Genomic DNA, 14,514 nt, shown 5'->3' with positions numbered 1-14,514 from the left:
AGGTGAGGCAGTCATTAGAAAAAACAAGGCTGTTGAGTCTGCCGATAAGAATATGGTGATTGACAGAGTCGAAAGCCTTGGCCAGGTCAATGAAGACGGCTGCACAGTACTGTCTTTTATCGATGGCAGTTATGATATTATTTATGATATTGTTTAGTTTCCAATCCTTGAGCTAGGCTATTCTGTAGCTAGCTACTTCCACTTAGTAATTGTAATCAAAAACAAATCACAATAAACTAAAACGGGAGGCAACAGTCGGAAAGTATAATTGGCTTAACAGCCAATGTGCATTATTTTTAACATACTATTAAAATACTACTCACTTATAGGAATGTGTAATTGTTTACAAATTGCTGGCTAGCGATCCAATAAACCCATCGTCAAAAACCACAACCACAAGTAACTTCCTGTTCTTCGACAGACTCTGGCCAGACTGAAGAAGGGTCAATATTATCCAAGATCCATAGGACGTCCCTACCCTAAACCCTACCATTAATACCTATCTCGAAAATTCTAGCCCCTTGGGTGCTGCCCTAGAGTTATATTAGAAGTGCCCATGCAAGAAGGTTCAAGGTTATTGGCCACAGATAAAATTACATCAAATAACATTATACAGTAGCTTTAATTGGACTGATCATGTCAACATCATACTTTCAAAATCTTAGCTAGCAGTCATCATCATGAATCAAGTCGACAATCTACTGGCAAATCCTTTTCTATCCTTGTCATATAAAGAGAAATAATGAAGAGAAATTATAGATAAAATGTATTGGTGCTCATCGGCCATAAACATTACACAACAAGTTGGAAATCACAAATTCAACAATGAGTGGTTTAGAAGGAATCAGTGTGGCTAACTGCAAGTATTGCAAAGCAATCATTACCCTACTATTCAGTGGAGTAGCTGTGTGGTCCCAAATCTAAGATTAAGAGTCTCTTTTCTCTAGTTTAAAATTATAAACATTCAACATTGGCTATGCTGTCAATGAAACATAATTTGTGCCGCGCTCAAAACAACTGTTAACTCGGAACTGCAAAATCTGACTTTAGTGAGTACAAGACAACTGGGAACTCGGGAAAAACGAGCTACGACTGGGAAAATACATTTTGAACTTTCATCCAACTTGGAATTGTATATTCGGAACTCGGGCCTCTTTCTATAGCTACATGAAGATCACTGACGTCATCACGATTCAACCTTTTTTTGTGTTGAGTTCCCAGTTGTCTTGAAAGCACCATAAATCCAGAGAATGCCAGACTTTGATGACAAAATTTGCCCACAAAGGAGCGCCCCCTTCCTGTTCAAGTGAACACAGCACAATAAGGTGAGTCCACAAATGTATTGTATGCTGCTGCATAAATAATGTAATATGCCAGGGAGATATGTATACTGTAGCTAAGACAGTAACACTAAGTGTATGTTGTGTAGTAAGCTGTTAGTAGCCCATGTGCCTCTCCCTAATGATTTTGTCAATTTTCACTTCTGAATTTGTTCTACTGTTCTGACTTGGTGGTGCACATGTACCCTATAACCTGTTTTTGATAAATGTAATCATTTAATATTTTAAGAGCTTTTATTGTCTGCTTATATGCCCCCTACGGCCCCCCCCCCACGCCCGAGATTTACATGCTGCAATTGCCACTGCACCTGCTACCAAACCCTGTTCAAAGGCACTTAAATCTTTTGTCTTGCCCATTCAGTCTCTGAATGGCACACATAATCCATGTCTCAATTGTCTCAAGGCTTAAAAATCCTTCTCTAACCTGTCTTCTCCACTTCATCTACCACTCCGTAACAGTCACATCTGTAGCCATGAAATGCTTTGAAAGGCTGGTCATGGCTCACATCAACACCATTATCCCAGAAACCCTGGACCCACTCCAATTCGCATACCGCCCCAACACATCCACAGATGGTGCAAACTCTATTACATTCCACACTGCCCTTTCCCACCTAGACGAAAGGAACACCTACATGAGAATGCTGTTCATTAACTACAGCTCAGTGTTCAACATTTTAGTGACCTCCAAGCTCATCACTAAGCTAAGGACCCTGGGACTGAACACATCCCTCTACAATTGGATCTTGGACTTCCTTACGGGCTGCCCCCAAGCGGTGAAGGTAGGTAACAACATATCAGCCACACCGACCTTCAACACGGGCCCCCTCAGTTCCTCAGTTCCCTCCTGTACTCCCTGTTCACTATTGACTGCACGGCCAGGCACGACTCCAACACCATCATTATGTTTGCTGACAACACAACGGTGGTAGGACTGATCACCGATGAAGATGAGGCAGCCTATAGGGAGGAGATCAGAGACCTGGCACCACACTGCAACCTCTCCTTCAATGTCAGAAAGACAAAAGGAGCTGATTGTGGAATACAGGAAAAGGAGGGGCGAGCATGCCCCCTCCACATTGATGGGGCTGTAGTAGAGCGGGTCAAGAGCTTCTAGATCCTTGGAGTCCACATCACTAAGGAAGTAACATGGTTCACACACAGCCACACAGCTGTGAAGAGGGCACGACAGCACCTCTTCCCCCTCAGGAGGCTGAAAAGATTTGGCATGGCCTCTTAGATCCTCAAAAAGTTCTACAGCTGCACCATTGAGAGAATCTTGCCTGGCTGCATCAACGCTTGGTATGGCAACTGCAAGGCACGCGGCTGCAAGGCACTATAGAGGGTGGTGAGTATGACTCAGTACATCACTGGGGCCGGGCTCCCAGCCACCCAATCTATAGACTGTTCTATCTGCTATCGCATGGAAAACGGTACCAGTGCACCAAGTCTGAGACCAAAAGGACCCTGAACAGCTTCTACCCCCAAGCCATAAGAGTGCTAAATAGCTAATCAAATGGCTACCCGGATTACCTGCATTGACTTCTTTTTTTAAACAAACTCTCTTGCACTGATTAGTCTTATGAAACCAAACATGTTCAGAGGAAAACTGAAATCTCTCATCTGGAACCCAGAGGGGGAATTTGCCATTGTACTACATTCAGGAGACTTTTTCAGTTTTCAGCTGTGTTACTTTAAGCGTTTCTGTAGTTGTTTCTCAAAATTATTACAGCTTCATCAAGGGACTTTCTTCACTGAGTTCCTCTATTATTTTAACCCACACTGCGTCACACATTCCACAGTTACAGTATGTGACATGACATTGATCCTGGACTGTGAGGACATAGGTAGGTCTGTTATCTGCGCTACTGCAGTAGGTTTACCTATTCTTCTGTGTCCTCTCAATGTCAGTATAGAGCTCTCCGTCTCGGCCTTGAATGCATTGAGTTTGTCATCTATCTGTGAAGTAAGGTCAGATCCATTTCTAATGAATCACAGACACACAAATATCATAAACCAAAGACATGTTAAGCTCTCACTATTACAATAACAGGCGAGGTTAGCATTTGGGGGGGGGGGTTGATATTTATGCCTTTAACTTTTTTACTCATCATCATTCACAATTAATTTGGGATTATCCGTAATCATGGTAGCATCCACATTAATGTAGAAGTGTTTAGAAACATATTCTTATTTACAATAAAAGTGACTCTCAAATGACGCAATACATTATTTTCATTCATTTCTATTGGGCACAAAATAATCTGAAACACAACCAAAACAAAGAGCAAATGCATCCAACACATTTGTAGAGTCGCAAGCTTGATGTAGTCATTGCATACTATGAATATTGGACCAAATGCTTAATTTATCACTACTTTAATACACATAAGTGAATTAAATACTTTTGGGGACTATGTACAAAAAGTGTTGTAATTTCTAAACAGTTCAAACGATATGGATTAAAATACCCTAAAATTAAAGCTGACAGTCTGCACTTTAACCATTGTATCATTTAAAATCAAAAGTGCTGGAGAACAGAGCCAAAACAACAAGTGTGATTGTCCCAATACTTTTGGAGCTCACTCTCTCTGTGTGTGTGTGTGTACATATATACACTGCTCAAAAAAATAAAGGGAACACTTAAACAACACAATGTAACTCCAAATCAATCACACTTCTGTGAAATCAAAATGTCCACTTAGGAAGCAACACTGATTGACAATACATTTCACATGCTGTTGTGCAAATGGAATAGACAACAGGTGGAAATTATAGGCAATTAGCAAGACACCCCCAATAAAGGAGTGGTTCTGCAGGTGGCAACCACAGAGCACTTCTCAGTTCCTATGCTTCCTGGCTGATGTTTTGGTCACTTTTGAATGCTGGCGGTGCTTTCACTCTAGTGGTAGCATGAGACGGAGTCTACAACCCACACAAGTGGCTCAGGTAGTGCAGCTCATCCAGGATGGCACATCAATGCGAGCTGTGGCAAGAAGGTTTGCTGTGTCTGTCAGCGTAGTGTCCAGAGCATGGAGGCGCTACCAGGAGACAGGCCAGTACATCAGGAGACGTGGAGAAGGCCGTAGGAGGGCAACAACCAAGCAGCAGGACCGCTACCTCCGCCTTTGTGCAAGGAGGAGCAGGAGGAGCACTGTCAGAGCCCTGCAAAATGACCTCCAGCAGGCCACAAATGTGCATGTGTCTGCTCAAACGGTCAGACTCCATGAGGGTGGTATGAGGGCCCGACGTCCATAGGTGGGGGTTGTGCTTACAGCCCAACACCGTGCAGGACGTTTTTCATTTGCCAGAGAACACCAAGATTGGCAAATTCGCCACTGGCGCCCTGTGCTCTTCACAGATGAAAACAGGTTCACACTGAGCACATGTGACAGACGTGACAGTCTGGAGACGCCGTAGAGAACGTTCTGCTGCCTGCAACATCCTCCAGCATGAACATCCACCACCTCATTAGGAGCATGCCCAGGCGTTTGTAGGGAGGTCATACAGGCACGTGGAGGCCACACACACACTACTGAGCCTCATTGTGACTTGTTTTAAGGACATTACATCAAAGTTGGATCAGCCTGTAGTGTGTTTTTCAACTTTAATTTTGTGTGTGACTCCAAATCCAGACCTCCATGGGTTGATAAATTTGATTTCCATTGATCATTATTTGTGTGATTTTGTTGTCAACACATTCAACTATGTAAAGAAAAAAGTATTTAATAATAATATTTAATTCATTCAGATCTAGGATGTGTTATTTTAGTGTTCCCTTTATTTTTTTGAGCAGTGTATATGTACACACACACATACTGTATATATCTTTACATCTTTTAACCATTTAGCAGACACTCTTATCCAGAGCGATTTACAGAAGTAAGTGTATAGACTTTGATAGTTATTTTTCTTAATTAAGAGTCATGAAACTCATGGCAGCCCGGCAGCAGGGGACATTGAGATTCTGATGCTATTTGAGGTGATCTCATTATCACAGGCCTGTTAGTTAATCCCAGAGATTAGGTGGCCAAATTGGCTCTTCACCTGGTCAGCTTTTATTGAAGCCTATTGAGTCTTTGTTGACTTGGTTCTGTGAAATACGACATAGAATTTCAAATACTGGTCCAGGATCCTGTCACCGACCATTTAAGTCTGGCTTTAGCGAACAACCATTTGAGTCTTTTTCAATGAACCACATCTGCGTCTAGGAAATTGAATAGCCTTGAGGCATATATCTCTCTTATTCCCTAGTTAGCTCTCTACTGATTTCTATTCATGAAGGTACCCAGTGTCTGTAATCAGGCCAGGTTAGGGTCATTAAATGGGGACAACAACGAAAAGGCAAAAAAGAACACTTAATCTTCCCCATCTATGATTCTTGGGTCGAAACAAGCTTCCAAGTCTGGTCAATTAAAAAGAATACGGCAAGGTCTCAGATTTAAAGCATATTTTAATCACACATAATTAATCAACCGCTAGTTACAATGATCCACATAAGTCTACTTAGATTCTGTTTCTATGATGGTCAAGAGGTATTATGACAGTGTTAAGCGGAACAGTGAGCAGTGATATAAAAAGGTATAAGTGATTTATTTCTTCTTCACTCTTGGAACAGTCACCTTAGCCTCGCTCTCAGCAGCCACCACTTAAATTGAGTCTATGAAGTGTAAAATCTCTAGCTCCTGGACTTCGCACCAATGGGCCTCATTATTGATTCCTCCAAAAGGTTGAATCACAACCTTGTTAGCAGCTGAGGAAAAGGCTGGGGCATTTCATCTCCTTCATCCGCCGAGTGTGAAAGCTACGGTATCGCCACTAACTCATACGACTAATGCACAGGGGGCTCAAGGTTACAGTCCCTGTGTGAAGCTGCCGCACGTCAATTCCCTCCAGGCACTGATAGACAGTGGAACAGGGAAGAAGAACTGGGCTTCCCAGTTACACTTTGACGTAAGTGTGTGAATTCTAGACTGTCTAGACGGCAGGGGAGATCCATTCTAGATTTCTCACCACCTCTTCCTCATAATAAGTGAGAAACAGACACATTTCTAAGACAAAAGGTTTGAGATTGAGAACATTTGGACTTGAAATGCTGCACTAACAGTTCATGACAAGAGTCATGGACATGCAGATTCTATAGAAAATCTAGTACCATTTCAGTTGTACTTTCCTACTGAAATACATGCTACGTCCGTAAATAAAAAATGCTCAACCTTAAGTCATATCATGCAACATTTGGCAATTCATTCTCTACAAGTAATTTGTTTTTATGTGAGTGCCATACAGTATATACAGAGTATAAAAAAACATAAAATACACCTGCTCTTTCCATGACAGACTGACCAGGTGAATCCAGATGAAAATGATGATCCCATATTGATGTCACTTGTTAAATCCACTTCAAATTGTTGAAGGTGAAGGGGAAGAGACAAGTTAAAGAACGATTTTTAAGCCTGGAGACAATTGAGACATGGATAGTGTATGTGTGCCATTCAGAGGGTGAATGGGCAAGACAGAAGATTTAAGTACCTTTGAACGGGGTATGGTAGTAGGTGCCAGGCACACCGGTTTGTGTCAAGATCTGCAACACTGCTGGGTTTTTCACAGCCAACAATTTCCTGTGTGTATCAAGAATGGTCTACCACCCAAAGGACATCCAGCCAACTTGACAACTGTGGGAAGCATTAGCGACATGGGCCAGCATCCCTGTGGAACACTTGACAACTTGTAGAGTCCACGCCCCGACAAATTTAGTCTGTTCTGTGTGCAACTCAATATTATGAAGGTCTTCCTAATGTATACTCAGTGTACAACTGCTTTGGAAAAGTGTGAAAGGTCTGTATTACCACAACTGTTTGCCTATGTCTATGTAGCGTGGTGAGGAATCAGTCATTCCAGTGTGACAGCCTGAGGTTCCTGAGGTTGCCTCATCCTGAGAGTAGACTATCAGACAGTATACTGATATTACAACTGAACTCTGGAAATGTACTCAAATGGACTAATTTTCTGCTCTGTTGCTGAAATATCTCAAGATGAAACGTCCACCAGTTTGGCTTTGAAAATATAACTGTCATTTTGATCGTCATGGAACCAGTTCCATTTCGGACTCTAAAACCCTTCACTTAGCCCTTACCCATTCGGTGTTCACAAAAGACTAGATACTGAGTAAGTAAAAGGGACATGGTGGAGGCGAACCACAAATGTTTATTTCCAAATCGACCCCTAGGCTCAACCCCCTATGCATGTGTGTAGACCTGAAAGGATTGGAGAGCAATATCAGAGGGAAACGTGGCACTATTAACATATTGCGTAATCCAATCCTCTCACATCTACACAAAGTGCCTAAGGGTCAGATTTGGGATTAGGCAGCCAATTTCAGGCTAGGTGGCTCTACTGTTATATTGACTATACAGACATTTTAGATTAGAAAACAGAGGTAGGAGCTAGGGGAGGGGGCTATAGAAATTAATCTCCGCAGTGTTGACAAGCCAAACAAATAGGAAACAACTGATTATCCTAGTTCCTATTCACACCGTCAAACCTTAATGACAAACGGGCAAAACAACTGCTCTGAGGCTCATTCATTTTTCCATTAAATTATAGACAAATCATGAACACAAGAAATATCCATGTGATGTTACACACCCAACTTTAAGAATCCACTGATTAATAGTCAAATACTTTGGTAGAGAACTACAGTACCTGTCAAAAGTTTGGACACACCTACTCATTCACGGGTTTTTCTTTATTTGTATTATTTTCTACATTGTAGAAAAATAGTGAAGACATCACAGCTATGAAATAACACATATGTAATCATGTAGTAACCAAAAGAAAGTGTTAAAACAAATCTTAATAGATTTTAGATTCTTCAAAGTAGCCACCCTTTCCCTTGATGACAGCTTTGCACACTCTTGGCATTCTCTCAACCAGCTTCACCTGAAATGCTTTTCCAGCAGTCTTGAAGGAGTTCCCACATATGCTGAGTACTTGATGGCTGCTTTTCCTTCACTCTGCGGTCCAACTCATCCCAAACCACCTCAATTGGGTTGAGGTCAGGTGATTGTGGAGGCCAGGTCATCTGATGTAGCACTCCATTATGCTCCTTCTTGGACAAATATGCCTTACACAGCCTGGAGGTTTGTTGGGTCATTAGCCTGTTGAAAGACAAATGATAGTCCCACTAAGCGCAAACCAGCTGGGATGGCGTATCGCTGCAGAGTGCTGTGGTAGCCATGCTGGTTAAGCTTGCCTTGAACTCTAAATAAATCATAGTGTCACCAGCAAAGCAGCCCACACTATCACACCTCCTCCTCCATGCTTCACGGTGGGAACCACATGCCGAGATCATCCGTTCACCTTCTCTGCATCTCTCAAAGACATGGCTAAAAATCAGACCAAAGGACAGATTTCCACCGGTCTAATATCCGTTGCTCGTGTTTCTTGGCCCAAGAAAGTCTATTCTTATTATTGGTGTCCTTTAGTAGTGGTTTCTTTGCAGCAATTCGACCATGAAGGCATGATTCATGCAGTCTCCTCTGAACAGTTGATGTTGAGATGTGTCTTGTACTTGAACTCTGTGAAGCATTTATTTGGGATGCAATTTCTGAGGCTGGTAACTCTAATGAACTTATCCTCTGCAGCAGAGGTAACTCTGGGTCTTTTCCTGTGGCGGTCCTCATGAGACCCAGTTTCTTCATAGTGCTTGACGGTTTTTGCGACTGCACTTGAAGACACTTTCAAAGTTGATGAAATGTTCCATATTGACTGACCTTCATGTCTTAAAGTAATGATGTACTGTCATTTCTCTTTGCTTAATTGAGTGGTTCTTGCCATAATATGGACTTGGTGTTTTACCAAAAAGGGGTATCTTCTGTATACCACCCCTACCTTGTCACAACAAAACTGATTGGCTCAAACCTAGAAATTCCCAAAATGTACTTTTAACAAGGCACATCTGTTAATTAAAATGCATTCCAAATAGCTACCTCATGAAGCTGGTTGAGAGAATGCCACAAGTGTGCAAAGCTGTCATCAAGGCAAAGGGTGTCCAAACTTGACTGGAACTGTATATTAATAAATATGAATACATTTTATTTCTAATACAAACAATAGAAAAAGACAATTCCTTAAATTTATTCAGAAATGGTTCATGCTAAAGTAGGCTAGTTTGTTTTTTGGCAGTAGAACAACATGTGGACTACGGAATAAGATGATAGATATATTAGGTTAAAAAAATGAATAAGTTACTTTAGTTCAGGCTTTCTTGTGGGAATAAGGCACCTTGCTGTAAAGTGAAAGATGAAAATATAGCGAGAGAGGAAGGAACAGCAGTGACAGAGCTCCGTGATTCAACGCACCATCAGTGAAAAAATGAAGAGTCCATACCATCAAAGGGGAAACGGATCCTAAAACTACTTTGTCATTGAAAAACATAAGGTTACATTACTTGCACCAGAGTGCGTTTTCTGAAGATGAAAAATATGAATGGAAATGAACATGTCCATTTTAGAGCATTTCCCTGGTGGATAAATAATATCCCTACGAAAAAAGAAAAAAAATCCCCCTTACATCAGGAATGGGGAGTTTGAGATATAAATCGTCTACTTTACAAGGGAAGAAGAAAAAAAAAGAAAACAATATCTACCAGCATAAACATCTAGTCAGGAACATCGACTTCCCTAGCAGTGTTCAGTCTACCATAGCCCTTGCAGGTAGCGTTGAAACCCCAGCGTGCCGCGGTAATTATTGGGGGGAGGGGTGGGAGAGTGATGAGTGTTGTTGTGGGAAAGAGCACCAAGGCTGAGTGGCTGGGCCCCAGACGCATAGAGTCCGTAATCTCAGAAATAGAATCAATCAGAGAGATGGAGTGCAGCCATCAACTCCCCGCCGTCACCAATGCTTTTCAAAACAAGGTGCTGCCTCGGTGGTTGGAGCAACCCGGTGCTGGCTTCTTCAATCTGATCCACACCTCTGCTCGGGGGTCAAGGTAGTAACCCCCTGTGCAGTCCCAGCACCAAACCCCCCCCCCATGAGATCCTTTTTATTTACTGTTAGAGGTGCCGGACTAGGCATCGATCACTGATTGTCTGACTGCCAAACACAGCAATGAACATGAACACCGCCTTAAACATTGTGAAAATGTTCTTGGCTTGTTTCTTAAACAGCGACCAGGAGATGGAACAAATACTAAGCAATAAAATAGGCCTAATATTTTCTTGGCTGGTTTTTATCTACAGAGTAAATACAACATTCACAGTCAGTCATTTCATATTCCAACAGTTTGAGGCACTGGTTATTATTGCAGACAAAGACAGGTGGGGAGGCCCCTGCACTACTGACCAGGAAACCACTTATTTAGTCTCCCCCTCGGTGACCAGGCTGCCACATAATGAGAGTGGTCCATAGACACTTGCGGATCAGAGTGTAGGCCTCCACAAAAAGAGAACACACACACACGACTTTGAATCCCTCCAGGCCCATCCACACTGTAGACGAAACAGACATGAGACCCAAAACGGCATCGCCGTCCGTCCCCTCCTCAGTCAGACTTGTCCTTCTTCTTGCCTCCTCCAATAGGAACTTTATTGCCCACCGCTGAGCCTACTGCAGACACGCATCCAGCTACAGCACACACCCCTCCTTTCACCAGCCCCACCCCAATGCCAGGTACAGCGACCACTGAGGTGACAGCGGTCTTGGTCAGGTCGAAGCTCTTCCCTCCTATCCAGGCCACCCCACCCACAGTGGCTCCCACAGCACCTTTAGTGACACTGAAGAGTCCTCCAGTCACTCTGGAGAACATGCCTGGCTGGGGCGCGGGGTGATCCTTGTTACCGTCTGATGAGAGACAATAGGGTGTTATTGTCGAGAGAAGTTAAGCAGAGGAACAGAGCAACTTCCCCAGTTTATGGAAAAAGCTCTCTGTTCCACATTGTACAGACAGTGCCACAATAGAATGATGAATAGGCTCCTACATGGAAGTTTGTGTCATTGAACCATGTCTTCTGCTTAGAATGGTCTATTGTGACCACATGATAGAGTAATAGCTCCACTAGAAAGATAAAGCTAAATATAGTTACGATGGCCCTCAATAGCCCTCATTGCTTCTAATGACAAAGGTATCAGTGTGTGGTGGGCTAGACAGAAACTGTAGAGCCACTAACAATGCAGAAGATGGAACGGTAATGCCACCTATTGGTACAAATAAAAATGCCTCAGACATATTAAGATTCACTCAGACATCGAATTTGTGAGGACATTTAAAAAAAGTTCAGGTTTACTGTGTTTAGGCCTATTAATAACATCTTCAGTGTTAGGATGGCATTCAAGTTACTGTTACGTAGCCTCCTACATTACTGAGTGTCAGTGTACAATACATGTTATCATTGTCCATTCAATGTTCATCAGCTTGTTTTTGGCAACTAAAGAGACTGAACTGACCTGCTGGATGCTCATCTTTGAGGTATGCTGGGATTTCATCCTGCTGTTGCTGCTTGCTTTGACTCATCTTCCCTCTAGGCAGGAGAGAAAACAGGTAAAGTCAACCAATTCAGTATCTCTTAAGTAGGCTATATCATTACTTCTTCCTAAATGAGGCACCATAGAGCAAACATTTTGACTCTGGCAGTTGGGCGTTAGGTTAGGTAAGTTCTTGAAAAACAAGGTGGGGAAGGATTGCCTTTGGACTAACCATTCCTCTGTCTGACTTTAAGCCAGGGTGTGCTGCCTGCTTCTAACAACGCCAAACAAGGCAGACCTGTTTACTGTTGAAGCACAGAGAATAAGCAGACAGAGAGCCAGATTGAGAGAGCCAGTGGGGGGGGGGGGGGGGGGGGGGGGTGACTGGGCTCTCAGCTATGTTCAACTCAACAAGATGAAAATCAAAGAAAGGAAGCCTTGAACAGAGTCAACATAACTCATATGCTTGCGGAGGACCTTTGAACATGATCTTAGGGCCTAATTAGTGTTGTAGAAACATGTGCTGTTCAACAGCTCTATGTGCATGTAGCCTGTAGGGCATTCCTATGTGGCAGTTACAGTGGCATCAAACTGTACTTCACACTACAGTAAACTAGCCTCGTCTATAAGCAAACTTTGCTCTTCACGTGCCCCCCACAGTTCAACATAGCACACTCACAGATACACCATGGTGTAAAAGCTTTAATTATCCTATTTCTTTTAGGCATAGCACTAGTCTGGAAATTAGAAATGGACCAAAAAATATCTAGGTGCTGGATAGAGTACCTTCATTTCACCGTAAAAGGGTTAGGGGTCCAGTTGTGCTTAAGTAAGCAACAATTGAAGACCATTAATAAAGCCACCTTTTAGGCCTAGTTAGGCATAGAGCCAAGCTGGTATGAATATAGTTTCAGTAGACAGAATGTGTGGTACCTAACTCAGATATGTGGAGATGGAGACAATTTAATAAACTAAATCTATTCACACTTACATTGAAGTACTAGATACTTGAAAATCGTTTGGTGAGCATAATGAACATCCAAAAGACGTTCAATCTAAAATACTTAAGGAGAAGAGTTGTTATTTAGCTGGGTATGGTCACTGACGTGGCAGCAGGCTGCCAATGTCATTCGGCTAACTCCAAAACTATTGAGTGTTTAGATGACATACACACTTGTTACAGTACATAATTAAGGTCCTGTTTGAAAAATATCAGATTACTTAGCTAGCTGGGTACTATTATCTGATGAATACAAATAAACAGTTATACTTGCAAGCCATAACCCAACCAAACTGTGCTCGAACCGAGTTTGACAGGCTAGCTAGGCTAGTTAGCATGCTCAATAGTAAGGCTAGCATAGATGGTTAGTTAGCTTTATGTTTTAGCAAAATAGCTATCCTCTCATTCAATTAGCTAGCTCAATTTGAAACTAAACGTTCTACTTGAAACAGTTGTCTGAATATATATATATATATATATATATATATAGTTTCAAATTAGCTAGTTAGTGGGGCAAGGGCGAAAAGCAACTTTGTTAGAAAACTTTTTACTAGCTAGCGAAATCACTCATATTGGAAACTGCATGGATAGCTAACGTTAGCTAACTAACAGTAGCTAGATCAATTGCAAACTAGTTAACGCTCATTTATTTTGAGATTGCAAGTGTAAAATGGCTTTTTCTTTTTGTATCTTAACACGTTTATATAAATTGATTCATGTCTTAAATTATCGCGCGTTAACAAAAGTACAATTACCTCGTTCTTTGTGTCCGTTCTCTGACGTTGCAGCTATACTCAACTGTCAGCAACGTTTTTTTTTTCTCAGGAACAAACTAGCTACAATGGAGATGGCTCAATTAGCCAGTAAACGAGGTACTTTGCCACAAGAAACACAAGATCATACTAAGTAAATGGCACAGTAGAATTGAACAATACAAATTGTTTAAGTATAATACAGGAACAATTTATAGTCAAATATTTAGTGTTTTGGGGAAACGGGATCAACGTTTACATTTAGTATTTAGCTATTAGAGTCTGGTAGCAGTAGTTGTGTGTGTGTGTGTAGCATGAATGTATGCTACAGTGCAGGTGGTCAGCCCAGTTCAAGTGTTCAGCAGTCTGATAGTTTGTCTACAAGCAGTCTCTGAGCCTGTTGGTATTAGACCTCATGCGCGAATAGTCTGCCCGATATTCACGGGGTGGAGCAGGTCAGGGCTGTGGTGGCAGAACTTGGCACATTTTCCAACGTAGTAGTACCAATGTTTTCGTATTTGAAAAGGCCATATGCTAATCTTTCAAGGTGTCGATTTATATAAGTGTAGCTCTACAATGATAACTGGGTATAATTTAACGTACGTAATGCAAAAGTTGCTATTTTTTCTATTTGCATATTAAACAGGCAACCACTAGATGACACAGCTGAGATAATGCACTTTGTCCGCATATTACAGTATCAGGGTCAATCTTGTCAATGTAACACATAATATGTGCAGTCACAGACAGGTTGTGGTCCCATTGACAAAGGTTGATTTCTACTAGTCAATTAAGATATTCCTACCCAGCATAATTAAATGGTGCAAGATGCACGGTTTAAGGCTTCACTACAGTCAAGTAGTCAGAATGCACACAAAATGTTCAGTGCAGATGTACCAACCACTCCAGCCATCTTGTCAAGCGCTAATCTTCCATGACCAATTTACATGCCACCCAC

The 14,514-nt window shown here is 42.0% G+C and overlaps 1 protein-coding gene across 1 annotated transcript; it reads right to left on the bottom strand.

Annotated features, from left to right (window-relative positions):
• Positions 1-5,775: 5,775 nt before the first annotated feature.
• LOC109867711 (transmembrane protein 263) lies at positions 5,776-14,513 on the bottom strand. Its single transcript, XM_020456972.2, has 3 exons — positions 13,560-14,513; positions 11,787-11,860; positions 5,776-11,183 (listed from the first exon to the last, which is right to left on the bottom strand). The coding sequence occupies exons 2-3, from the start codon at positions 11,851-11,853 to the stop codon at positions 10,885-10,887; spliced, it is 366 nt and encodes a 121-aa protein (XP_020312561.1). The 5' UTR covers positions 11,854-11,860; positions 13,560-14,513; the 3' UTR covers positions 5,776-10,884.
• Between the last annotated feature and the right edge of the window lies 1 nt (position 14,514).

Source organism: Oncorhynchus kisutch, linkage group LG22, assembly GCF_002021735.2.
Source record: "Oncorhynchus kisutch isolate 150728-3 linkage group LG22, Okis_V2, whole genome shotgun sequence".
NCBI classification, from domain to species: Eukaryota; Metazoa; Chordata; class Actinopteri; order Salmoniformes; family Salmonidae; genus Oncorhynchus; species Oncorhynchus kisutch.
Note: the sequence above shows the minus strand (reverse complement) of the source record. Positions and strands in the feature narration are given on the sequence as shown.